This window comes from Paralichthys olivaceus, chromosome 14 (genome assembly GCF_024713975.1).
Source record: "Paralichthys olivaceus isolate ysfri-2021 chromosome 14, ASM2471397v2, whole genome shotgun sequence".
NCBI classification, from domain to species: Eukaryota; Metazoa; Chordata; class Actinopteri; order Pleuronectiformes; family Paralichthyidae; genus Paralichthys; species Paralichthys olivaceus.
The window spans coordinates 11,289,458-11,315,664 of NC_091106.1; the positions used below are offsets into that span (position 1 = coordinate 11,289,458).

At 41.2% G+C, this 26,207-nt stretch overlaps 2 protein-coding genes across 15 annotated transcripts; both read right to left on the minus strand.

Annotated features, from left to right (window-relative positions):
* Positions 1 to 49: 49 nt before the first annotated feature.
* Positions 50 to 10,880, minus strand: LOC109634214 (FERM domain-containing protein 6). 6 transcript variants are annotated; one of them, XM_020094539.2, is made up of 14 exons: positions 10,699 to 10,880; positions 7,742 to 7,926; positions 7,505 to 7,595; positions 6,201 to 6,280; positions 5,963 to 6,039; positions 5,584 to 5,779; positions 5,274 to 5,429; positions 4,720 to 4,785; positions 3,104 to 3,172; positions 2,819 to 2,993; positions 2,307 to 2,591; positions 1,670 to 1,801; positions 1,454 to 1,524; positions 50 to 1,362 (listed from the first exon to the last, which is right to left on the minus strand). In XM_020094539.2, exons 2-14 carry the CDS (start codon positions 7,817 to 7,819, stop codon positions 1,072 to 1,074), a joined length of 1,767 nt encoding a protein of 588 aa, XP_019950098.2. In that variant the 5' UTR covers positions 7,820 to 7,926; positions 10,699 to 10,880; the 3' UTR covers positions 50 to 1,071. The 6 variants fall into 6 exon arrangements, with proteins under 6 accessions (XP_019950098.2, XP_069394722.1, XP_069394723.1 ...); XM_069538621.1 differs by having other exon boundaries at positions 1,450 to 1,524; XM_069538622.1 differs by having other exon boundaries at positions 1,450 to 1,524; positions 10,572 to 10,836.
* Positions 10,881 to 11,625: 745 nt separating this feature from the next.
* fam135a (family with sequence similarity 135 member A) lies at positions 11,626 to 26,207 on the minus strand. Of its 9 annotated transcripts, XR_011246004.1 has the most exons (23): positions 25,927 to 26,207; positions 24,091 to 24,223; positions 23,497 to 23,576; positions 22,430 to 22,569; positions 21,799 to 21,869; positions 21,502 to 21,675; positions 21,122 to 21,248; positions 20,377 to 20,427; positions 19,795 to 19,948; positions 19,216 to 19,293; positions 18,758 to 18,807; positions 18,223 to 18,381; positions 18,031 to 18,104; positions 17,687 to 17,841; positions 15,641 to 17,582; positions 15,379 to 15,539; positions 15,199 to 15,290; positions 14,530 to 14,627; positions 14,260 to 14,411; positions 14,047 to 14,157; positions 13,823 to 13,936; positions 12,600 to 13,562; positions 11,626 to 11,955 (listed from the first exon to the last, which is right to left on the minus strand). XR_011246004.1 is itself a non-coding variant. In XM_020093328.2 (22 exons), the coding sequence occupies exons 2-22, from the start codon at positions 24,165 to 24,167 to the stop codon at positions 13,357 to 13,359; spliced, it is 4,263 nt and encodes a 1,420-aa protein (XP_019948887.2). In that variant the 5' UTR covers positions 24,168 to 24,223; positions 25,927 to 26,207; the 3' UTR covers positions 12,445 to 13,356. The 9 variants fall into 9 exon arrangements, 8 of the variants coding, with proteins under 8 accessions (XP_019948887.2, XP_019948878.2, XP_019948869.2 ...); XM_020093328.2 differs by lacking the exon at positions 11,626 to 11,955 and having other exon boundaries at positions 12,445 to 13,562; positions 20,377 to 20,424; XM_020093319.2 differs by lacking the exon at positions 11,626 to 11,955 and having other exon boundaries at positions 12,445 to 13,562; positions 18,223 to 18,378.

Here is a 26,207-nt window from a genome sequence, read left to right on the forward strand (position 1 = left end):
CAAACTGCCTGTCACCATCACGGACACATAAATATCACAAACAAACCGGTTTTTATTTTGTGGCATTAAGAATTTATTTTCATTATGATAAAAAAAAAGCAGTGCTTTAGATAAAAAAGTAATTGATCAGTATTGTGATTTAACTCTTGTCAGTTATTCATTCATTGTTGGCATCGAGGAAAAATATCTCTGTATTTAAGGGCTGACATTCTTTTCCAGTGAGCTCATATTGGCGGAAGACACCAGTTATTTTGCAATTATCGTCCACACAGTGATGTCAAAACAAAACTGACTGAACGGCTCTTTGTTCTGTGGCTTACATCACACAACAGATACTGCAGATTCATTACACACCGACAGCTTACAGAAATAGTGCTTTACAAATAATACTTTTCTGTAGTAATTATGAAAAGCGGGAGGAGAATAGGAAACGGGGGAAGCTTTGGATGAATGCACTACCAGCTGTAAAGAGCTTCAATTTTCCACACCAGCAGGTACATTGCTGTGGCCGACTAATAGGAAATGCATGACAGAGCACACTATACAAAAATAGAGTACGTTATAAAATATGGTTTAAAAAAATATAGGACAAAGGAAAACAGGAGCACATGATGAGACAATGAAAGGTTTAGGTGTTGAAATAAAAAAAAACAGAAGTCGCCTTGCTTAAAATTTCGAAACATTACACCCTCAACACTAACCTAAAACCTCCATAAGTTTTTGACAGTGTCAACTTTACAAGTTACAAGAAAACTGATTAAAATGCATTTGCTTTAAGAAGATGAAATATAATAAAATAGTGCAAGTAGTGTATGAACACAATATACAACATTAATAAATATACTCGGTTCACTGATTGAAATGTTGCTTGATTAGATCTGTTGTCTAATCCACAACTTTTCCAGGAGGAGTGAGGGTTCCCGTCATTTTCAGTAGTCTCTGGAAATTCAGGCACCCTTCTTTTTATCACCACCAAACAGAAAATACATATTTACACGTTGGCAACCTGTGGGTTTAGTTGCACCAGGAATGAAGGAAGAGAACGGGCGTTTTTTAATGGACGTCAGGTATTCAAAATATGAATTCGAGAAACTGTTCATCGCCTAACATGTCCAGAGAAAGGCTGTTGGTAGACCTGCGGCCATAGAACAAGGGTTTGGCTTGGCAGTGCAAAAGAGGGAAGTAAGTGTGGTCGACAGGGGTCTTTGGGTTTGGAGAGATATCAGGGAACCCGAAGGTGTAGCTGTGGGAGGAATCGGGCAGCAGTGTTGTCCCCAGAGGAGTTGGAGGTGGAAAGAGGCTGATGTCATCTAGACTGTGGCTGTGCCGATCTGCACACACATGTGTTTTAGATTTCAGCATCTTGAATAGAGATAAAACGTCAAGTTAAAACATAAGAAAATATGAGGTTGTCAAAAGGAAGTGAAGAGGAAAGGAGATATATACGACCAACCTGTTTTAACAGATCATCAATGTGCAATTTCCCAAGATTTTCATCAGAGTCTGGGGGAGACGCTTTGTTTTCTGTAGACACAAGAGTTTATAGGTCAGTTCTGACAAAGAACAAACAAAATTTGCGAGTTCAAACTTTTGTTTTCACTTTTGTGATAAGAATAAGTAAACTATTGTTTATATATTATCATGTTTATGAAAATCAGATGATTCACACCTGATGAGTGTGTGTCTGAGGGGACTTCTGCACAATCCACGGACACTCCGTCAAGAAGATCCGCCAACTGGAACATCTCATCAGGATCATCTACAAGAGCTTCCAATGGACTTCCAACATTGGTCTTCATTCCTAAAGAAAACAGTTTCAGAAATCAGATTTAAAAAAAAAAAAAAAACATTAAAAAGCTCATCTGCCAAAATAATATTTAAATTTAAGAGGTCAGTGGACAGAAAATAATTTTGTACGTAATGTTTGGCACTGCGGGCTATTGAAGCTGATGAGTTGTCATAATGAGGAATAATGATGTTGTGGAACATTTTGTATAGCATGTAATCTGATCAATGTAAAATCCCAGATGTTTGGTGAGTGCTGCAAACACCTTCACAGATTACCATGACACGAAGCCAATGTTTCATATGGAGGGCTAATAATAACAGTAATAGTTCATTTACCACCATGCTTCTTTGAGACATACTGCTGCCAAGCACATGGTAACCTTACGTATTTTGAGAACATAACCAGTAAACTATCAAATCCCAAAATATTTTATTCAACAAATCAACTATCAGTTAACTCCGCACAATATCTAAAAAGATGGATTCAATTTTTCATGTTTCAGAGTACAATCCTTCACCTTCTTCTTGTGACCCGTCATCTTCTATTCGACTCTTACTGCTTGCGTCAAACCCGGAGGTGCAGGAGCTGCTGCGGCTCGCCGCTGAGCTGAAACACTGCTCTCCTTGCCGCTGACTCTCATCCTCCATGGAGGTCATCTCCGTGGAGATGCTATGTTGGCGGGCGTCAGCTTCGATCCCAGAGCTTGTGGTCGAGTGTCGAGACAGACCAGGGCTGCTCTCGCTGCCGGGGGGGTCCAGGTCCAGGTCATCGCTGATGTATGATTCTCTGTAACGCTTTTTCTCTAAAAGAATAAACAACACATGATCAAAATTTTGTTTTTCAACCTAAATGAATTATTAAACAACTGAAACACTGAACAGGAACCCTGGTGATTTTTTGTGTGAGAAGTCATGTATTTAATTCACTGTTGCCACTTAAGTGTTCAATTGAGTACAAGAGGACTCCCCTCCAAACTGTAGTGATCACAGATACTACTCCTGCCCCTGTATTTACTCCTCTCTTATTTACCTTCGCTCTCCTCAAGATGGCGTAGGTGTTTGAGGGCGGGCTGGAGGCTGAGGTAGAGTCGATGGCTGCTGCTCAGGTGCAGGAGGAGGTGGCGAGAGCGAAAGGACGACCCAGTGTAGTAAACCAGCTTCCGAGCTGATGGCAAGCCATCTGGCTGGATCTCGAATTTCTTACCCTGAATGGAACAAATATATTATACATAGTGCGCGGAGCTAATGCCCATTAAATAATTATAATGAATCCACCAAACCCTAACAGTGAATTGGAGACCAGCAGTGTGCATACCAGGAAGGTGAGACGTCCCACGTTTGACCAGGGGAAGTTGTACAGCAGCTGTCGCGTGTTGTTTACCTCCTGTGCATATAAAACACAGAAACACACACATATATAAGAAATATCTCTAATGCTTATGAGCCTGTGTTTGGAAAAAGGAACCTTAAAACATTTTTGTTACTGTGAAAAGAGTAAAAGATGCTTTTCAAAGGGCCTTAAGTTAAAGCTGACACATTTCTTTAATATTTTAGGCAAGATTACTTCTACTGTTTTTGCTTGTTAAAACTTTTAGCAGTTAAGAGTGATTTTCTCCCAGTCTGTCTCTAACATTGCCTTCTGTGAGATTTTTGAGTCGTGTCTTCTGACGTCAAACCACAGATTTTTACATATGCTTCGGATCAGGGGATTCCGAGGACCATGGCAAAATCTTCAGCTTCCAGCAGTGAAAATGTTTCTTGTGCCACTGGCTGAGATACAAGCCCAAAGCATGATCTGATTATCTATCTACCCCAATGCTCTGAATTCTTTCAGTGACATTGTCCATATATTGTTCTTCTAAACATACATGTGCCCATTGTGGCCAAAACATTTAACTTCAGTCACACAGGACCTGTTTCCAACATCAGACTATGCAGACTTCTGACACTGAAGTTTGTGGTGAGGATGCAGGAAATGTTATCTTCTTCTGAATCTTCCATGAAGTCCGTATTTGTGAAGGTGGGGCACCACCACTGCTAAATCTCCCTAAAGATATTTAGCAGTCAAATGAGGGTTCTGATTTCCATCTCAAGCAATCCTACCAGAAGTTGCAGAGTGCTAGCTTTGTCTTTCAGTCAACAACTTGACCTCCACTGTTACTGTAAATGGCTCCATGAAAACACTTTGCTGTCTTCTTACAGCCGTCTCCTGCTTCGTGGGAATAGATAGTGGGGCTGCCACACATGGCTGCTGGGACAAGGTTTGAGTAGTATTTATAATGTTTTGAAATTTACATCAGTTGGCCTTTCCTAATGATAATGGTGAAGAAGCCATAAGCCAAAAGATCAGAGAGCTAAAATCTCTTGAAGTGCCTACACATATGCTGCTATTGTGTATCTAAAGTTGTACAAAACATTAATAATACACTAATCTTTGCTTAAAATATAAAAAAGAATGTTTCATCATTAACAGTGTGCGTTTGGGAGATCAGGTCATGTTCTACTCACAGTAACAGATATTTTGGACAAGTGTGCCAAAACATTTTCATCCAAGTGTAATTTAAAATTATTGATCAACAATCAACCGCCCTTCTGTTCAAAGGATCCATCTGGTCTTGGCAATGAGGCTAAGGGCTTCTCAAGGTACCTCACGGTCTGCTGGCTCTTTAATCAGCCAGGCCTCGAGTCCTAATCCACCCCAGATGGCCCCTGATGGACAGATCAAACAACGGAGCGCATGGGAGATGACTCCTATCTCCTCATGCACTGCTGTTGGTGGCAATCCCACACATTCCTCACACGTCTAGTCAGAGGTTTTACAGGACTATAAATACAAAGGTCGAATGTTTGAGCGAACGCAGATTCACTCTTGTGAATGTAAGTGTTGACATGCCTACTATGCATTAATAACGCACTCACACATGCACGTACCTGATAAACCTGCATTCCTCGTAGGGTCAGACCGAGCAACGCCGTTCCTCTCTCCTCCTTTTTGTCCTGGACAAATGAATGATGAGATGTCAGAGAGGCATCTGAGCGGCTCAGATAAGACAGCTATTTCACAGTTAAGCCTCCCTCCCTCCGTCCTCCCGGTTCACTAGGAAACACATGAAGCCACTGCTAACAAATTCTTGAGCGTCAACACATTACGCAATGGTTGGGCCAACCCTCAAAATATCTCAGTAGATGAGCGAGTTTGAAATGGGGAGGATAATAAACTGAAATAGTTGGAGGGTTACGTAACTATCCCATTGTTATTTGTGCAGCGTAGCTCAAATGAAGCCAAACTAACTGTGTTTGTAAAAAGAGAGTATTGCTGTCAGAGAAGAAATATTCCTGGAATAGCTTTAGATTAAAAATGAGATGAAAACACATTCCATTGCCCACCAGGCTCAATAACCATTATTTGTTATTTTAATTATATAAATCAACTGTATAAATAAATCTAATTTTCATGACACTGAAATACTAAATTGGCTCACAACCTTTTGCAGTCTGTAAAATGTGACAGGTACGTCCTCCAGTCGACACGACTCCCGGATGAAGAGCAGGGTGGCGTCACGGGCAGACACACCCCACAGCTCCTGGTGAACTTTGGGCCCATGACAGAGGAGGTAGTTCACCCCACGCTTAGCTACAATCTACAGACAGAAGTGGAGAGACATGTAATCCACAGATGCCCTAAACTTTTTTAATATTTAAATCTTTTGGAGACAAATGTATGAACATTTTAAACTGAACATCTCATTAGATTCAAAGTGTTTTCAAATTCTGATGCTTCATCGTGACACCTACCCACGGGGGAAAGTAATCCTTGGGTTCAAAGTACGGGGTGATCTCTCCATACTCCTTGGGCAGCGGGTGGTCGCCGAGGTCAGCCTGCAAGGCGTAACCTGCCAGCTGGAAGTAAACCTCCTCTTGCTGACGAAATTCAGAGCGAAGCACACGCTCGCGCAAGTCGGAGTAGTATAGATGTCGTGCCTTTCGTTCACTGGTACCGCACATTGAAAAAAAAAAAAAAAAAACAGATAGAAGAAGGTATGGAAAAATGATGTCAGAAAGGAGGACGGAGATGGATGAAGTATAAACACCAAGTTCACAAGCGACTAAATTAAAAGAGAGCCTGTCCAGTGGTGAGGAAGAAGTTATATAGAACAAATATAGAGGTACATACCAAATGAGTCTACCATTCTCCACGTAGTACTGCACTTTGAGGAAGAGTACGAGAGGCAAAGGTCTCTTCTGAAGTGCCTGTTTGTAGAAAGACGTGTCAGAGTTGGCCTGCGTGTTAACATCTATTTGTCATGCTAAATGGCATCATGCATGTAGGCCACTGACTGCGCCTCCCGCTTAACGAGCAGGTCTCAACAAAATGCTTGGGATTCACACAATAACACAACAGGCCCTCTTACCTTTCCTGAATCTTGCCTCCATTCCTTGGGAAAGTACTTGGTCAGTTTCTCCTCCATATCTATAAATATGTGCTCATTGTCTGCAATGAAGAAAAGGAGACAGGCAACCGACAGGCAACCAACAGACAGTGAGCAAGCAAACAAAACAATAATGTAGCCAAGCGGAAAATGTGCCCTACAATGGGAGTCATTAGGGTAAAAGAAAAAAGCCCTTGTTCTTCTGTTTGTGAACGAGGCTACAAGGAAGCTAATGACAACAAAGCTAAAGTTAATGATCACAGCTCAAATCTTAATATTTTATCATGTGATCCCCAGAATATAACGAAGGCTGATGCTGTTTGATAAAAGAAACAAAGAGCAGTTTGCAGCTTGTGTTCAGATTCAGAATGAGAATGTTCCCAGCCAATGAGTCATAACAGGGGCATTTTCAGTTCGTTTCACCGTTTCTGTTTTGTTCGGCTTAGTTCTCGCCGAGCTGTTTCACAACCCGTTTCTACAAATCATCCATCTCTCTATTCAGCTCGTCTCAGCCCCACTCTGACTCACGCCTTCTCCTTCACCTCTCATCCCTCATTCAGGCCATTGAGTAAGAGTTTGAGTAAGAGGAGGCCTCTGTCATGTCTCTTCCCCTCACCCTCTTCCCATCATCAATCCATCCCTCCCCTCAGTGAAGAGGAGGAATGCAAGGGTGCATTCCAGGCTTAATGAAGTTAATATTGCAGGAATCCAGGCCTAAGTGATCGCTGAAACAACACCACAAAAACAAAAGGCTGCTTGTTCAAGCGGTGAGCCACATAAGATTACCAAGGCATTTTGATGTATTTGTAAGGGGAAAGAGAACAGGGACACAATGAAACAGAAAGTAAGTGGATTACACCGTTTAATTATGCAGACCGGAGAGGCAGACGTATATTTTTGGGGTTTTGGTGAAAGTCCGTTGACATTTTCACAAGAGTCACTGCAGAGCACGGCTGTAAGTTGTTGTCATAATCCAAACATGATGCTCTTGTTTACAACTTGACTGAGTTTTGGCTAAAAAATGGTCACTGCATGAACTGATCAACAAAATTTCCCATTGTATGCAGGGAGTCTACAGCTATAAACAAGGACTTCCAGGCGCTGGCTTTAACCACCACAAGTACTTGTCAATCTCAAGCCACTTATCATCGAAACTGCATTTCCTCATGTTCATAAACTAGCTAGCATATTTAACCAGACGAAACAGACCACTCTGACCATCCAATCTGATTTAAAGACAATCCAATACCTTCTAAGGCGAGGGGGTAAATGAGGAGTGAACTTACCCTTTACCACTGTGAGGCCAAAGAAGTACAGCTCTTTGACTCCGAGAAGCTCTGTCACACGACTGAAAACATCATGCCCTGTGGACTTTGGCTGGAGCAGGAGAAAAGACGAAAAGAGGTAAAAACCACTATGTATTCACCAAAAAACTATGTGGTGCAGCCAAAACACTGAAGTGATAAACAGAACTTTGACTCTTGGGGTCAGGAGAACAGCTAGAGACATATTAAAACACTCACCCTGACAGTGATGTCCAGCTGTTCTTTGTTGGGGAGGAGAACACAAATGGTTCTCTCCTGCTTTATGGAGGCAGACATGATGTCTTCTGTATGTCTGCGATAAGTGCTCTTGCTATTTCACTGCTTCGATCTGTTCTCTATCCTTCTCTTTTTATCTGTTCCAAGGCAGCTTGTCCGTATTGTATCTGAAAAAATAGATGACATCAGAGTGAGATAAGTAAAGTAATAAAAAACCATGATTCAATTAAAGAGAATGAGGAAGACAGCAGAATGGAATTCAAAACAGATGATCAGCTCATGTGTCAGATCTGATACCAACTGAAGAGAACTCAACAAATTAGAACATCTCAAAGCATCCTCTGAGCAATATCTAGTTACTAGATATTGTATTAACATATTGTCACAGCAAAAACAATCCTATACCGAGACATAAGTACAGAGATACGTCCCATTAGCTCACAACCAAGATTAACTCAACACGGATCATCCCTGCAGAGGGGTTAGAGGCCAAGTGTCTGCTATCACGATTATCCTCCAGAGGGATCATCCAAAACAAGAAAAAATAACTAACTAACCAAAATACACAAATCCAAATAGAACACCATGTCCCAGATCATTAGCATAAACTACAACAGTGTCTAAATCAAAAACGATGAAATAGTTGAATGAATTTATCATAATCCTAACAATAGCCAATAACTTAATCCATCAGATGATCCTCGGGCACTAATTCACCTATTCTAACAAGATCCATCACAACACAGAAGAATAAAAGGGGAACAGTGTTAAAACACATTCATACTGGTAAACATACTCCAACAAATGGCCATGATGGAGGGGGGCAAGGACCAAGGCTCACCTCAAACTTGCCCCACTGTGCTGACCTGAGGTCCCAACTGGTGCGAGGCTCATCTGATTAACGTCTCAGAATCAATTAATCAGGTTAATTACTGCTGTGTGCCGACTCTAAATCCCTTAAATCCCGCCGGGATGATAACCAGAGGGAAAAAAGAAAGAAAGAAAAGAATACAAGGGACAAAATAAAGAAACAGGCTGTTCATGTATCAGTCTCCTCAAAAAGTAAAAAACAGTTTTTAATTTAGATAAGAAAGCAGGTTAAATGGTCCTTGGGCAAACACACTTTCTGCTGTTTAGTCTTTTTAATTCTTGGGAAGAGGGGTATTCTCATTGGGGGAAAAAGACATTGACATATGTTTAAAAGCACCAGATAATCTCACTGTTATTATATGTATATATATGAGAATATAAAACCCTGTTTACCAGTGTACAAAACATTATGGGAACTATAAAAGTGAACGTTCTTGACTAAGAGGCCAAAACATTTGACATACCAAAATGATTTATGGACATGTTCAAACACAGCCTCACTTACATTTAGGTGTCAGCGCAAACGGAAAAAAAAAACCTGATATACCAGTGGCTGGAACACCTGATTTGTTTGTGATTCACTTGTACGTTTACTCTGACACTGATGTAAATGGTGTAAAAATTCACGTGTTCTTAACACTCACGACATTTAAACAATTTCTAATATACTCTTTTAACTCATTATCTACTTTTTAAGGAGTTGGAGTTCTCCTTCAATATAATTCAAACCCATAATGAGAGAGCTGTCGCTTTAAACTCTGGTAAACTAAGACTACAACATGAGTTGTACTGCTAAGATAATACAATACTGCTGCATTTACAGATTATACAGTCACTGAAACATCACCATAGATTGTGTGCAAATTGTAACACACTATATGAGAAGAATTGTTTTTATAGACATTTGTGAGCGATTCATGAGAAAGTCATGCATGAGGCAATAACCAAGAATAATAGAGACGATTGTTCAGGCAATAAAAAATGCCTTAACAATATAAAAGTGGTTTTAGTCTTCAGGGTGTGTTCTTTGTTTTTTGTTGCTATTTGTTTTAACACGCACATCTGAACTTTTTATACTTAAATGTAATTTACTTAAGATCTCAGTTTGGATAAACTCCCGTCAACAATTGATACAGTGAGTTATGACATTCAAATTCAAACTAGAAGATGTTAAGATATGTTTTACTTAAAAGTAGTAAACAGTGATGTACTCAATGAAAATGCACCTGACAATCAAACATTAAAAGTACTGAGCTACTAATAAAACCAGTGAATCCAAACCAACCTTACTCAAAGCAGAGCACAAACATCTTCATGAACCACGGTGGTCTTTTACTGAGTCCCACCTGCAACACACAGAGCCGGCTGACGTCTGCAGACATCCCCCTTGATGCTGACCAGGGGCAAACCTGGCATCACATGAGAGCAGCCATCTGTATCCCATAATTCCCCTGCAAGACTGTTATAATCCCTGCTTCTGAGCACACTGCTGGGAAAACAAGAGGAAAACAACCCCCCCATCTCTCTGCACCGTGCAAACTCGGTGAAGAGCCAGGGATCCTCACTGCTCAACTTTAACCCACGAGGGAGAGAGATAAGAGCGAAGCACATACACTCATCCCACTTGAAAACAATAGTCAGTTCTGGGGGTGCAGAGCATTTCTCCAGGTCTCAGAGCACTGGTGGGAAGTTACATGAGGGTTCAATGGTTCCTGTGAGGCGACAATATAATCACTTCTCACTAATGAAGCACTGAAGCACAGAAGACTGGAATTAAACCTAAATGTGAAATGCTCCTTAACTTCTACCTGGATTTATACGTCAACGCCATTTAACAAGCTAGTGGCCGCAGCTTCTGTCACTTTCTGTGCAGTAAGTTCATGACGCTCATTTAAGAGAGAAACAATAGAAACAGTTCGATACATGTCTCGTTGCTTCTTACCCTCAGTCCTGGAGACGTTAAAAACTTTACGGGCAAAGCTTGCGTGTGTTCGTCTGATGTGACCCTGACGCAACAAGTGCATCACCAACAGAGCTCGTGTTGCGCTGTGAGGCCGGAGGTTACTCACCACCATCTTTCAGGAGGTGAAGATGTCCCCCGCTTCTTCTTAAAGCTCGTTCAGACACACAGAGTAGTTGTGTTATTCACCATGACACCAGTGAGGTCGACCGCAGCTTCTCCCTCCTCTTCCTCTCCATCGCTTATTAAAACTTCTGAAACCACCGTGAAGCGCTAACGAGTGGGTCAGACCATGTCCCTTAAATATAGGGGTGCTCTTTTGAACTCCGGCTAAAACTCCTCGGAGCGCTTCCACGTTCTGGAAAGTGGTTGTTTGACTTGTTGTCATGTTGATACTTTTTTCATGTTGTCATGTGGATGAATACTTTATCACAATCGACGGAGGAGTATACAAATAATAATATTGCGATATAATACAATAGCTCATAGATGAACCCCCTGATATTTGCGTTGGTAGAGCGATCTTGTGCTCAAAAAATGGGGATGGGCCGAGAGCAGAGAGTGTACGAGCCAATCAGGCGGGATGTGGGCGTGCCTGTGTCCCAGATGATAATGATAATAATAGTAATATAATATTTAATATTTTATGTCTGGAGCACTTATCTGAAAAAGGTCGCAAAGTGTTTCACAAAATGCATGTGAGGAAAAGACAAAACAAAAATAAGAAACAAATATCAAAAATCAACATCATCTGTTAATTAAAGTGAAATCAGGCAATAGAAGGTTTTCCTAAATAAATGTGTTTTAAATGATGATTTAAGTGTTATCTGAGACTCAGGGCCCTGGATGCAAAAGTCTGGTTACCCTTGGTTACCCGCCTTGACCTAGGAACAAGTACTTTAAGAGGTGGTTGGGAGATCTTGGACGTATTTTGGTACCATTTAAGGAAGATGGCTATCGATACATATCTTGTTCACACATAGCATTATTATAGTTTGTTGCCCGTGGAGAAGGGACAAATTCAGATCAGATTTCATTGAATGTTTCAAATGTATTTAATTCCAGGTGAGTTCAGTCGTCTTAATGACAAATGTGAATGGAACCGATCAAAGGTCATCATGAATTCAATGAATACATCTCTGAAAAACTCAAACATCAACAACCCTTCCCCCATATCGCTGAAGATGCTAAAAAAATAAATACAATTTTTGCTAAGCACACTTCACTGGGAGGCTAATGTTTGGTGTATCAAAAATGAGGGGCAGGGAAACGTTTTTGAATCTCAGGTAGTAAAGATGCAGGGTGAGGGGTATTTCCCACAGCAGGGGGTCTTCAGGCTCCATTGATTCCTCCTGTGGTTCTTTTGCTGAAAGAGACATAGGTCGATTCACACATGGTTACCTCCACCAAGGAGGTTATGTTTTCACCCCCGGTCATCCGTTAGTTTGTTTGACAGCAGGTTTATGCAAAAACAAATACATAGCTACTGAACAGTTTTGCTTAAAACTTGGTGGAAGGATGGGACACAGGCCCAGAAAGAACCCAATACATTCTGGCAGGGATCTGGACAAAGGAGCAAATCCAGGGATATTTTTCTGTTTCAAGGGTTCTAGCAGTGCCACCTGCAGGGCAATTTGATCAACTGCAAAAAAAAAACTAAAAACGACAAATTTAACACAAAACTAGACTAAAATAATCTTTAAATTTATTGTGGTATTTACAATGCTCAAGAAAAAGAAAATCTATATAAACTGCAGGCAGTCCACCTTCAATAATATTTGTCCCTCTTAGATCAGGAGAGACATAACTCTTAATATCCTGAATTGACTCTGGAAAGAAAGATCATTTAACCAACTCAAGAATATGCATATTTAATGGTAGAGTATGATAATATATAAACAACTGTCCAAGAAACAATTTTTTAGATTTCCAAGCAACACTTTCCAGTTTAACACGTATAATCACAATACCAACCAAATACTTTCAATAAAACAAGTTCATATTACTAACCTGTGCTTCTGCTGAATTTTGCTTAAAACCTCTTTAGTAAAATGTTATGTTGTAGCAAAGCTTTATTCTCCCAACACCAGGTTGGGTTCATGTGCAGAATGCTGCAATGACAAGGAACAGCATAAAATATTAAGACCAAACCCAAAGCTGCAGAGTCAGAGCAACAATTCTATTTCAAATGCAATCTTTGCCTTAAAAATGATAAATTGTGAAAATTGTTGATAAAAAAGTAACTTGTACAAATGACCATTTCAGTACAAAAGCTTTTAAAATGTAGTTGTGGTGCAAATCAATGCAGTCTCTCTTAAAATTGGTGGAAAAGATGTGGTGCAATGGTGAGGACAGTATTTGCAGACTTGATATGGGCCAGCTCACCAAAACAGCCAATTCATTTTTGTAGCAGCTACATTTCCAGTTCAGCATCTAAAATTAATGTAATAACTTGGATAAGAATTATTAAAAATAAAAAATATAACATAAATAACACAGAAAGTATAGCATATGATGAGGGACGTAATTTCCCAAACACAAAAAACAAACAATGTTTAAAAAAAACAACAGTAGAAAAATAAAAATCCACTGTGATTCCACTATAAACATGAAATTAGTCAAATTGTGATTTTGCTTTCATGTCTTTGAAAAGTAATTGTATGTTTTTTAAAAACCAAGAGATACCATGAACAGAATAAGATTTAGATGCAGTGAGGTATTAGCTGCACATTCCTCTCCTCCAGCCGTGTTTGATTCTGCCGCAGTTCTACTGAAAGAACTTGAGGCCTGCAACGAGGAAGAACTTCTCCAGGAAGATCTCTGAATCAAGGACGGCAATATGGGCGGCCCGACCAATAAGGGAGTTGGCCGTGTTGGGCAGGGCGTGAATAACATCATACCGCACTAGATTACAGTCCTTGCTCTGAAGCACTGGCAGCAGCAGGTTCTCTATCATCTCAGCGTACACAGGACCTGGTGCAGACGAGAGAAAGAGGCAGAACAGGGTAATGTTGACATCATTTCATTGTCTTTGATCAATTCAAGCTCCAAGGTGTAGAGCTGAATAACGATATGAGATTTAATATAAAGACAGAATTAGGTCACACCTTCTGGTAAAATCCGGAGAATTGGTCACGGACTATACCTGCAGATTGCCTTTCACACATGCACAACACATTTCTTCCTGACAAACTGTTACAGTGTGTTACACACAGGATCTTTCTTCAACTCACCTGTCTGTTTGTCCTTTAATGCCGTTTTGCACATTTCAATTCGAGCAGAATGGTACGGGACATAGCGATCCTGCAGTGAACCCACCAGCACTACATTCTTGAAAAATTGCAGACCTGAAACAGCAGATCAACAGAAACATTATCTCTACAATCGCATATTCCACGTAAACAGCTTCTTAAACAGTCTTTGGTTAAAAAAAGAGAAAGGAAACTGCGAAGCTAACCAGATTTTTTGCTGAGTTTGTAAAGGAACGTTTGGCGAGGATCAGAGTGATCACGGCACGTCAGCTGAAGGAGTGACCCCGACTTTTTCCACTTCTGCATGAACCAGAGGCCTAAAAACATAAAAACAAAGTTTAGCCGTTAGTCTAAAATGATCTATCACTGGGACAGAAGACAGAGAATACAACCATAGACAGTATCACTATGACACCTACCCGTGTTGACCAGAGCAGAGCTGTTGTACAGTGTGCCAAGGTGAGGTCCAGACAGTGAGAGGAAAGTGTGCAGCCTGCTCAGGTAACATTTAAACCTGGGTCTGCTCAGCACTGAGCGAACAATGAGGTTCCCCAAGGAATGACCCACGAAGCTGCAAATGAAGAAAGCAATGGCTAAAGTGGGATTCATACTCTTTAATTTACATGTCTTATATGTCTAGCTGGAAGAGTGACTGACTTCAAAAACTTTGGTAGAACAGAACATCTTACCTTATCTTTGACACAGTGAGATTGTATATCTGAATATATTGGACTATTTCATCCAGGAGTCGGTCTGTCATTGACTCAAAGTCAGCAAAGGTGTCATTCTGTAAATAAGGAGTTTCAAAAAAGGACAAAACAATGTCAGGACAGTTGTGTTAACTTAACTGAAAAAGGCTTGAGAGACTGTATTTACTAATGATCATAGTTTGGACAAAAAGATGGACGACGAATCTCCAATTCCTCCCACAATCCAGAGTGTCTGTGCAATAGTGATTGGGGGAGTCTGGTATCGAGGTCCCACTGACCCAAGCATTAAATAACTAAATAAAGAATGAACACTTGAACATCATCAGTGTGATAAGAACTACTGTAAATGACCGAAAACATCAAATGTATTTGACGTGCACTTTGACTTTTTAGTTCGTTCCAATTCCCATCCACTTACACAAAGGAGGTGGGGTTTACAACCTATACTGCAGCCAGCCACCAGGGTGCAATTGAGATGCTTTACCTTCACTTTTGGGGGCTGTCATGTCGTCCATCTTTATACATACTGTATGAACAATTTTTACCCATTTCAATTCATCAACAATCACATTTTTCCTCATACTCTTCAATGTTTAAGGTGTTTAACAGTGATGTCAGACAGCAGTGTCTATGTTTTTATCCACTCACCTGGTTCCTCTCAGACATTAGGAAGTCTATACGAGCACCAGGCAGGCCAAGCTCCAGGTAAGTCTTCACCAGTCTAAGGTCTGCACTGTTACCTGGAGCAACAAATCAAACATAAAGTACATCAATGTCATTTCTAAATACAAAAATGATGAGTTTATAGATATTAACTTAACTTCCTACCGTCCAATCCGTGGACACAGACTATAAGATGGATGCCTTCCTCACAGCTCTCATCTTCCTCCAAGCTGAAATATGGAACAGTGGATGCCAGCTCAAGCACCTCACTGTACAAGACACCAGGTAGCCTGAGCTGCTTCATTTCTTCTTTGGACTTGATGAACCTGCAGTTATAATTAAATACGGAGACAGATATTCATTTAAAATGTCCAAAATAGGACAATTATCTGCGTTAAGTGTAATATATAGTGGGATCATGACTCACGCTTTCATCTGTGTGGGTGCACATTCATACCACTGCAGGCTGGAGGAAAGGGAGCTGGAGGGAAAGCGAGGTCTTCCCAAGCTATGCATAACGCTGCTGGAGGCTAGGTTAGAGCAGATGGGAGCTTTTGATGAATCCTTTGTTTCATGCAGGTAGCCGATGCCAAGCTGCTCAAACAGAAGACTAGTTTCTTGAGTGGCTGGATCCCCAACCCCAGTTTGCTCCTCATCAGTGACACCATTCACAAAAGCATAACCATCACCTTCCTCATAGTAGCCGTTCTCGATCATCTCATGCTCTGGCTCATCCTCGTCCTTCTCAGCCTGGGACCCTGTCTGTATTCCCAGCGTGATAGCAGATGTTTCTACTGGGCTGATCTCAGACACATCTGTGCTTGAGCATGAGCCAAAGTAGTTCTCTACCATCCCACGTTTTACCATGTCAGTGCTGCTGGTGGCAGAGTTACTGGAGGGGCCGGCAGAGTGGGGTTCACTACGAGAATCTTTTGAAGTCCCACAACCAGCTGCTCCTTCGAGCCCGATTTCAGACACAATTAATTTGGGATCTGTTTCCAAGTCAAAGGGAGGTTTAATAAGTTGGGAATCAACTGCACCGATGTCAGCGATGGAGGCAGCAACAATGGCAGGTCTGTTGGTGATATCCCCAGAGAAGACTACAGTCTGCTCCTGCACCAACACACTGGACTTCCTGCCTCGCACTTCAGCGCCACTGGAGCCCCCAGAGGAGCCCTCACCCTCATCATCTGAGGGCAAAGAATTAATGGACGTGAGAGAGGACTGGACTCCACTGACACCACTGGTATTTTCCGGGTAAAGAATTTCCCCACTGGGCTTTTGAACAGTGCTTTGCTGAACAGGCCGTGGTGCTGTATTCAAGAGGGGCTTCTCAGGCTGTGGGGCAGTAACACCTGATTCAGCAAAGCCTAGCCCTGCAGAGGTCTGCAGCCCTGGAGCAAGCTGAGTGGCAAAGGAGCTGGGCTCACTCTCGATGCCTGAGTCTGAGAGGCGAGACGAGGCACTGGGTGCTGCAACATCTGGCAGCCGGATACAATCACTCTTTACCTGTAGTGGGACCAGGCAGGGCTGGATACACTGTGCAGCCCCTTTACCTGGCCTTCCAAACACAGAGTCCACCGCAGACTGTTGTGAGTGACAGGGATCTGTCTGGGTTATCTCAGGAATATTATTTCTTAGAGTCCCATCGGTCCGACAGGGTAGAAGAACAGTGACTTTTTCCCCTTGGTATGGGTCCTTGTTACTTGGTTTCACCTCAATTTGTTTGAGCCCACCAGGCCATTGTGACAGCTTTTGGCCAACCTGCTGAGCTTGCTCATCTTTGTCGAGTGGTTGGTTGCATATAGTAGCAGCCCCAGTACCTGCCTGAGGATTATTCTGTGTGTCCAAGCTTGTAGTATTTCTAAAGGGACCTTTTTGACAAGCAGCAACAGTTATATTGTCATCTACAACAGAATCAAGAACACTGTTTCCAGAGTGTGCCGCTGTGGCACCAGAGTCAAAATTAGAATTGGCATTAGTCCTTAAACAACTACTTGAATCCCCCAGCAACATATCCCGTTCCTCCTCTTGGTTTAGGGGAGCTTCCCCTTCCTTGCATTTTGTGTTGGGGTCACTTAAAGGAGCTTTGAGATTCTTATAGCCCACCAGAACTACGGAGTCCTTGGAACCCTGTCTGATCAACTTCTTGGAGTTATCAGTCTTTGAATTTTTCCTTAGTTTCACTGACTTTCCTTTAGACTTAGGTGGGGGATCATAGTCTGGCCAGCTGTTTTCCAGGGAGGCACACCGCGACTCAGGTATGGGGCTGGCTCCTGCACTGCAGTCCTTAGAGCTGGGCTTGTCCGTTTTACTGGAGACTGAGCCAGCCCTTGTGTTGTGCATGCCTAGCCAGGGTCCATCCCGATCTTCAGGAAAAAACAGGTTTAACATTTAAAAGATAAAAAACAAACACCTATTACTGAGGCTAATTACTGAAAATATAGTTATATGACAATTCTTTGTTACTGACCTTCAGTGATGGAATCCAGGTATCTATCCTCAAAGATGATCGGCAGTGAGCTGACATCACCATCCAGGTCCGCACATTCCACCGGAAGTGGAGGCAAGGTTAGAAAGTAGCTGGAGCTTTTGATAGCATTAGTCATCTGCTGGTGACTGTGAGCACTGATGAAGAGGTGGTAAGTAAGTCAGACGGAGAGACAGAGAGAGGGAGGGGGAGAGTAAGAGAAAAAAACATGGGTTTTGCATACTTGGAAATACTATAGTTTTTCAGGCATGTAACTACAAGCACAGGCTTGACAACAGCAACACTTTATTTCACACATGCAAATCAAACATGCAACTGCAACTTACTGTAGTTCTTGATAAGCCAAAGCAGACTGTCTTGGATGTTCGAGACAAAAGAAAGCCTCAGCAAACCGCCTTACCTGTGAGAGATACAGTCAAGATTCAGTCAACAGAATTAGTCAAATTAAAAAATGGATCATTGTCATACAAAGATTACCCATCAGATATTTAAATTTGTTGGTGATTCAAGGATCTCACTCTTAGTGTATGATGCTCCACAGCCAGAAGGGCAGCGACATGCTCCTGCAGCGACACCACCTCGAGGAACTGTCCCCAAAGAGCCATGAGCAGAGAGCAGAGCTGAGCCAGGTTCATATTTACCAGCTCTGCCAGCTCATCTGGGGACTCTGCCTTCTGCTGAAAGACATCCACCAGAGGGCACAAGTGAGCAGGCTTCCCTAACATCGGACTTATGAACTACAGCAGCTCTATGCAGGAGGGCTTTGTTTCACAGTAAATAACAATGAAAAGACAATACGTATACAAACAAACTAGTCAATCCCAATACCAATTAATTGAAATTTTTTTTATAGTACACGTCCAGTTAATCAGGCCAAGCTGTAAGACACATTCAGTCAATGCAAATTAATCACGTCACAACTTCTGTGGCCCAAGGTACATTCCCAATAACCCCTCCTGCCCTATATGAACATCACACCAATCTGCCAGGCATGCCAGCCTATAAATATTTTTCTATCACTGCTTTGTGAAGGAGGCCTTCAACAAATCTTACCTTAACTTGTTCGCACAAGTCAGCGAGACGGGCCTCTAAGTCGAGTTGCTCTGAGGAGGCAAAGGCACAATATTAATTCGATTCACTTCAATCATTCACTGAACAATAAATGAATAACAATAGAAGAAACAGTGACGCAGGCTGAATGAGGAAGTAGTGTAAGGCAGCAATTGTGTCAGAAAGTAGCTTTATTTTAATGGCATGACCAGAGACGGCCAACAAATTCTACAATACCACTGTATAAGAAAGAGTCTTTGATCGAGGTCAGTTATTAATATGGAAAGACAGATTAAGTTATACAGCATAGAAAAGAATGAAAAGGAAACATGACAGCAGTCAAGTGTATTGTCTCCGGTAAGTGGGATATAAAGAAGACAAGGTTTCTACAGGAAGGTAACTGGAGTGAACAGGAAAAGAAAGGCAGGCTGATTGGAGGTTCTGTAAGGGTGGGGACGTACCTATGTAGACGTGCCTTTGACTTCGGGGATAGGGTCTTCTGAGTACTCTCTCATATAGGACTTGCATGCTGGACATTGCTAGTAAGATTGCACATATAGGCATATTGAACCTTTATATATTTGATCGTCTGGGATTGGTTAATTGGATTTAGTGAACCATAGTAACAAAAATGAGTTGTGTTTGGGAGCTGTTACAATTTGGTTTTAGTCTACTGGTTAACAGACTTAATCTACTGAATGCTTATGATCCATAAGTTCACTCAGCAGGTTGCTGGTTGTGTAGTTTGTTTAAACGGAGGGTTATGTTTCTGAGTAGGGATCAGGTGAAATGACATGAGAAAACACACCAAACTTGCAAAATGTGATTTACACAAACACTGAAAAGACAAAACAATGAAAATCAATCCATAGTGAAAAATGAAACACAAAATATTATATTGTCTAACCTTGAAAATGTGCTTGCAAGTAAAAAAAAAAGTAAAGAATGTGCTAAAACAAATTCAACGATGACATTGTTTTATGAGCCATTGTAACCCCACACTCTGACATGAGCTCATGTGAAGCCACAACGCAGTATACCTAATTCCATACGGTGGGAGGAGGGCAGGTCCTTGGTGATAGAAGTGAAGTAGTCGAAGAGGCCCTGGTAGGCGAGAAGGAGACTGGAGCAGAGGTTCTGGTGCAGACTGAAGGCATGTTGCAGACAGTGGTCAGTTACCAGGAATGTCCTGCCCTGCGGGATCAAAAGGAACAGAGAGAAGAGGCAATAGATTATTTAAGTCTGTAAACAACATTTATGCTCCTCTGGAAACTAGCAACTGTAAACATGAGGCTTTAAAGCCACCGTTATTGGAAAAACAAACTCAGACACAGTAACATGATCTGTGCGGTTTTTGCCAATTTAAATTCTGTTTTTTAAAGTTAAATTTTCTGCATTAAATCATAGTCAGTGGTTACAAATTGAACTAAGGGGGGGACATATTTTGGTGAGTATTGAATTACAGATAATTAACCACTTTTATAAATTGATGCTCATACATATGAGTTTCTTTAAAGAATTCCGCACTGATTGCATTTTTCTTTAATGTCTGCACAATAAAATACCCTGTAACTTTTGCACAGCACCTTTCTAAAGGCACTTTATAAATAAAATTTACTTACTTGTTTCTTTTTTCTTTTTTGTTCGTATAGCAGCATACCCATTGAATTCTTCTACAGAGAAGAAACTGGTTAAAATGTCTGCCACTACACACTGCGTGCCTCATTACTCAGTTATTACAGTAACCACGACAGCCTTATAAATCACAATAGATGAACCTGCCAGTTATTTCCATTTATTTTCTGTGCAATATCTACACGGCGATGTTTTATAGTGGCTTCGGCACAGTTCCCTGCAGTGAATCGAAAAAGCGGTCGATGGGTTGCTACACCCGAGCTGCCCATGAGTGATGCATCATGGGCTGATGTGGGACATCTGTTTCATCTGAATAACACTGGTAGACACACCACAGCATCTCGTGGGCAGATCAGCCACCTTTCTTTGTCAGGAGGGGCCAATTACTCCTGGTCAAATGCAACAGTGGTCTGACAGTTTCCACTTCTTCTGCACCCTCTGTCAACAGCTTGACACGTCTCCCCCAATGCTTCAATTCAACAAATGTAACACACCATTCTACCTGAAATGTCAAATCTGAGTCCACAGTCATGTTCATGTAATAATGAAAGCCTGTGTCAGTGCCAATCATTCTTGATTCTTGAAGAATGAATACCAGGAACTTTTTATCCCATCATCAGTATTTCTCCCTCATAAAAAGGTGAACAGTCACATTATTGGTCATGTTAGGTTTATGACAGTCAATGCTGATATCCAGTTCCACTGACTTGTTGTTCCGGTGGCTTTACTTACATCTGGTGATACTTGCTTGACGTAGTTGTTGCCGAACACCACATTCTCCAGAGATGGGATGACTGAGTCTTTGCTCTGTGCTGGAGCGTTGCGGTTCAGCCACGTGGTTTTCACTGGTCGAGGAAAACTAGGTAAAATCATAGAGTGAACAGCTATGTTATTTAATTCTTTAAAATTAACTGCAATGTGAAAACTTTTTTGTTAAGTTTATTAACAGTTTTTGTGTGGTGTGAGAGAAAAGGTTTGTGTTAGAATTTACAGCAAAGTACAATAGTTAATAGCAGGATGGAAATTGATGTACATTTAACTATATTGCATGAAAGAAATAGTCGTCTTCTATAAGTGTCCATATGTTTACTTGTGTTGGGTGGTGCTCTGACCTGATAAGGGGCTGATGAAGTGCCACGAGGGAGGCATGGATGGCTATCGAGATGACAGACAGGTGGAAGTAGTCAAACATGACATTGATGTGTTGGTGGATGCCTCGCTTAAGGCTAAAGTGCAAACGGATTGTTCGGCCGCTGATATTCTGCAAAGAGCTGGGATCATCTGGCCTGTGCAAATAATAATAATAAAAAAAAAAAAGACTCAATTAATGTTGCATTTGCATAGGAGATAAAAATAAATTCACAAACACTAATACAAGAACATTCAGTGACATTTTTTGCAACACCTACGTGTAATCGCCATCTGTGAAATATAAATCCAAGAAGAGCTGGAAATCCATGTCATTGAGAGACTCTTCTACCTGAAGATATTGAAAAACAGAGGAGAGAGTCTACTTTAAAGCAAACGATGACCAAGGTTGATTTACAAGATCTGTAATAAAACACATCAAGTCATTTTTATCTAATGGTATCAGCTCAAATAAATCTAAAACAGATCAACACTGGCTGATGACCTAAGGACAAACCAGCTGTCAAAACCACTTCAATGTGCTGTTCCAAAAGTGGAATTCAAGTTAATCAAGATTTTTCATTTGCCCCCAAGCTAAGCAGTACAAAGAAGTAAATAGGAGTAGTAGACAAATATTTATTTGTCCTGACACTTTAGTGTTTTGGGTCAATAGAAAAAATGTGTCTCTAAAATATTTCCATCACGAATAAACTTGTCTCGATTGGATTGCCTTTTATGTACATTTACCTTAAACCAAGTGTGCAATGAGATGTAGCAATATGAAGAAAAATATACGATTGCAAATTTAATTTGGCAGAAAGGTACGTTTTGTGGACTGGGGCCAGGGACAACAAAACAAAACAAAACAAAACAATATCTCATAAAATCACCATCTCTCCGTGTTAAACTTACCTTCTTCTCATCTAGCAGCATCATCACTTTGAAGAGGAGGACGTCGTTGATCACAACCTCTTCATTCTTGTACAGGATTTGAAATGTTTTGCTGCAGATAACATCATCTTGGACTAAAGCAGGAAATGCCAGATCAGAGCCTAAACAAAAAGAGTTATATGATTAAGTGTGTGTGAACTGAGCAAAGATTGCCAAAATATCTGCATCAGAACTTTCTTGTATAATCTTTAGAAGGAGAGATGTTGTTACACATGGCTGACAAATAAATAAAGTGGTAATGGCAATGATAGAGGTTAGGAGCGTTTGGATTCTAATGTTTTCGAATGGAGGTTTTATTAACAGTATGTCCAATGGTCTATTTGTATGAAACTTGGGGATTATCCATGGCAAAGACCGAACATGATAAGATGGTGTGTACAAAAGAAACAGACTGCTTTTTGGAAATATCCGTAAAAGCTTAACATCAACAAACTTAGTCATGTTATGTAATGACTGGTTCAGCATCTAAGAAGATGCAAATAGAAGGGCTTTGAGATAATGGGGAAATGTTTGACATTTTTATCTGAGAGCAGGAAATATCACACAAAGTAAATCTTATTAGGTCTTTAATGAAGTTGAGAGTACAAAGTCAGAAAACAAGGAAATAAAACATTTAAGCACTGAAATTAAAAACTCTCATGATGATCCTCTTTGAATTGAGTGCTTTGTTTGAAAGGAACAGAGCAGGTGCTGGTCTCTAAATAAGGGGATGTGGCATATACACAAAGCTTTAGATAAATACCAAGAACAAGGACTGGCATGTGAGATAAGCTTGTGTTCTGCAAGCTCCCTGCAAAAAAAACACAATCTGCAATAACAATAATTATTCTCCTACATTTTTCACTGCTGCACATCTATGAAACCACAATAGCAGGTGCGCTTCAGATGCCCAAAGTCTGTGCACCCAAGACCTACCATTTTGCTCTTTGCATTGTGCTTGTAAGCATAAAACAGCGCTGCAAGTGTGGTGAAGACAAAAAAACTATATTGTAACCATTGTATCTGATTGTACACAAAAAAGAATTTACCTCCCGGGTGAAGCAGACTGGTCTCAACTTTGTGTGGGACCCGGGGTGGCACCTTCAGGTTGGCACGAATCTGGTAGAACCTGAAAATACACACAACTTGTTTTAAAATGAATAGTGACATTTATACAGAACTATTAGTTTGGTTCAAAGCATCTTTAGAAGATATGTAAAAGAGGAACAAACCACACTGGTTAGCTACAAGTGGCTCTACTTGTAAAATGACACGACACTTTTCATGAATGAATAATGAGCACTTTCTTTTGCAGTCACTCATGTAGTAAACCTGAGCTCTTACGGCACTGGTGAGCTGGGAGAATAGAGAAGGAGTTTTATCTCAGCACAGGAGAGTATCATCATTGTGATGTAAAAACAAAGAGCTCACATAAATATATATAGTATACTCAAGCACTGTTTAGCATTCCCTGCTGTCTGTACAAAGAGCATTTTGATCCCCCTGAAGGTCTTAAACAGATCATCCAACCAGCTTGTTCAACTCCCCTCAAAACATAGTATCATCTTAATTAATCGTTTCTCTATGTATGTTTGGAAAACACAAGCCAAAAAAAGACAACGAGACGATGAGAAGATACTCACCCTCTTTGGAACAGGTCAACATTGTAGAACTTGTGGAGCTCCACAGAGAACTCCACTGTAGCCTGGACTTCAGTCATCTTGGTCTCTAAAGGCAAAGGCGCCTTACATCATCTGGGATACAGCTGCTGTAGGCCTGCAAGCAAAAGTAAACAAACTAGTTTAGCACTACAACATTGTAAAAGGTCAATATGGAAGAGAAAAACACCAGCAGTAGTCATACAGCAGGAAAAACCAAGACTTGGGTGATGGTCAGTTTTTCAGGGGCTTACATTTGGCATAGGATGCATCCTGTGTCCTCTGGGCCTAATTTGTTAACAGCCCAGATAATTATAGCACTGGTATGACAGGGTAGAGGAAAATACTATGAATAACACTACAAAAAATAGGCCTGAAATATAATATCACCATTTTGCTATGTCAGAAATAAACACAGACACAGGCTATTTATTGAGACCCGATTTAAGAACAGGGCATATTGTCGTTTTGGCTGCAGAAGGGGCCAAAAATAAATAAATAAATCATACAAACGCTCCCTAAATTAGTCATGTATGAAATGAATAAATCATCCACTGGGAGACAACATTTCACTGCATTCAGGCCAGTGAAAATGAGACCAACAAAAGGCCAACATGAATGTGACCTGGTTCACAACGATGCCTGATACAGAGCAAATAGTGCCACGTAATGTTAATAAACAAATATGCCTGTCTTAGTACAAGTGATCTTTAAAGCAGTCCGTCGTGGTTTCACTTGGGTTTTAATACCATTCACTAAGACCTTTAAATAACCAATTCATAATCATTTTACAACAAGTGACAAAAATTGTAAGACTGACAGATATGACCCTCAAGTGACAGATGACAATTTGTACCAACCTGGATTATTCATTAATCATTAACAAATGAGACCTCTTTTTAACTTTATAAAGGTCAATAATGATAGCAATGAGAGGAAAATAAATTACTTACGCATGATTTATCTAATAATCAGACAATGTCACAGTTCTCACGAAGAGTTAAGTACATATTTAACGCAAACAACTAAGCGTTGAGTTATAGGATCACAGATCAGGTTCACTCTTCAGCCAAAAGCTTTGTCACTGTTTGTATTGGTTACTCACAGGGAGGGTATGAAAGGTGAAGTAAGGCGTCACTGGTTGAAATGCAGACATGTTCTGTCAACAAAACCCAGACCTGTCAGTAAGAGCTGGCAGAGGACTGTGATCCACTGACATGTTGGTTTGAGATTCACTCTACTATCAACACAAAGCTCGGATTATTTAAAAGCCACAACCATTAAAGACATATTTCCCTAACCACACTCACAGCTGCTGATAAGGAAATGTAGCTGGCAGTTCACACCATCAGATAAACTAAAATCAACACATCTGCTCTTATTTAAAAGTAATAATATATCTGAGGCCTTAGCAGCCACCAGCTGGGATAGTGTATGTCAAAACACTGGAAACTCAAGCCTGAAGCAAGAACCAGCACAGACACAGATGTTCAGGTTGTAAGTTGTCTCCACAGATTCGATGCTGCTCCCAGTGAGTGAGGTGAGAAGGCTCCGGAGCTGGTGGGCACAATCTCTGCAGAGCTCTCGTTACGGTTACAGGTGGGAAGCGACCAAAACAATACTTGAGCGAGGGCCCGCTAAATGTGAGGAGCGACCCGGAGGAGACGAACCAACACGCACTCGAACGGACCATCGAAAAGAAAAGTGTCACTTGATAGCCAGTTAGCTAACGGCAACGCTTAGCATAACGTTAGCCACCCACCGTACAGTTCTCCCCGGGTCTGTGCCATTAGCCACATTAGCCGAGCTAACGCCACTCACCATTGCGCTGGCAAGCTAACGTTAGCCAGCTAACCAACGTTAGCTCCAATTTCGGTCCCGTCGTCGTCCTGTCGCGGTGAAGTGCGGACACAAATACAGTTCTCCCCCGGCTGCCTCGCTCCCTAGTCCCACTAAGGTTACGAGTGAGACGCCCTCAAAGCGGTCCGGCCATGCTCTCCCCCCCGGGCTGTGCTGTCACTTAGCTGCAGAGCTAACTGGACTCAGACCGAGGAGCTGACAGCAGGAGCTGCTCCAGCTGCGCGCTCACGAACATTTCACTG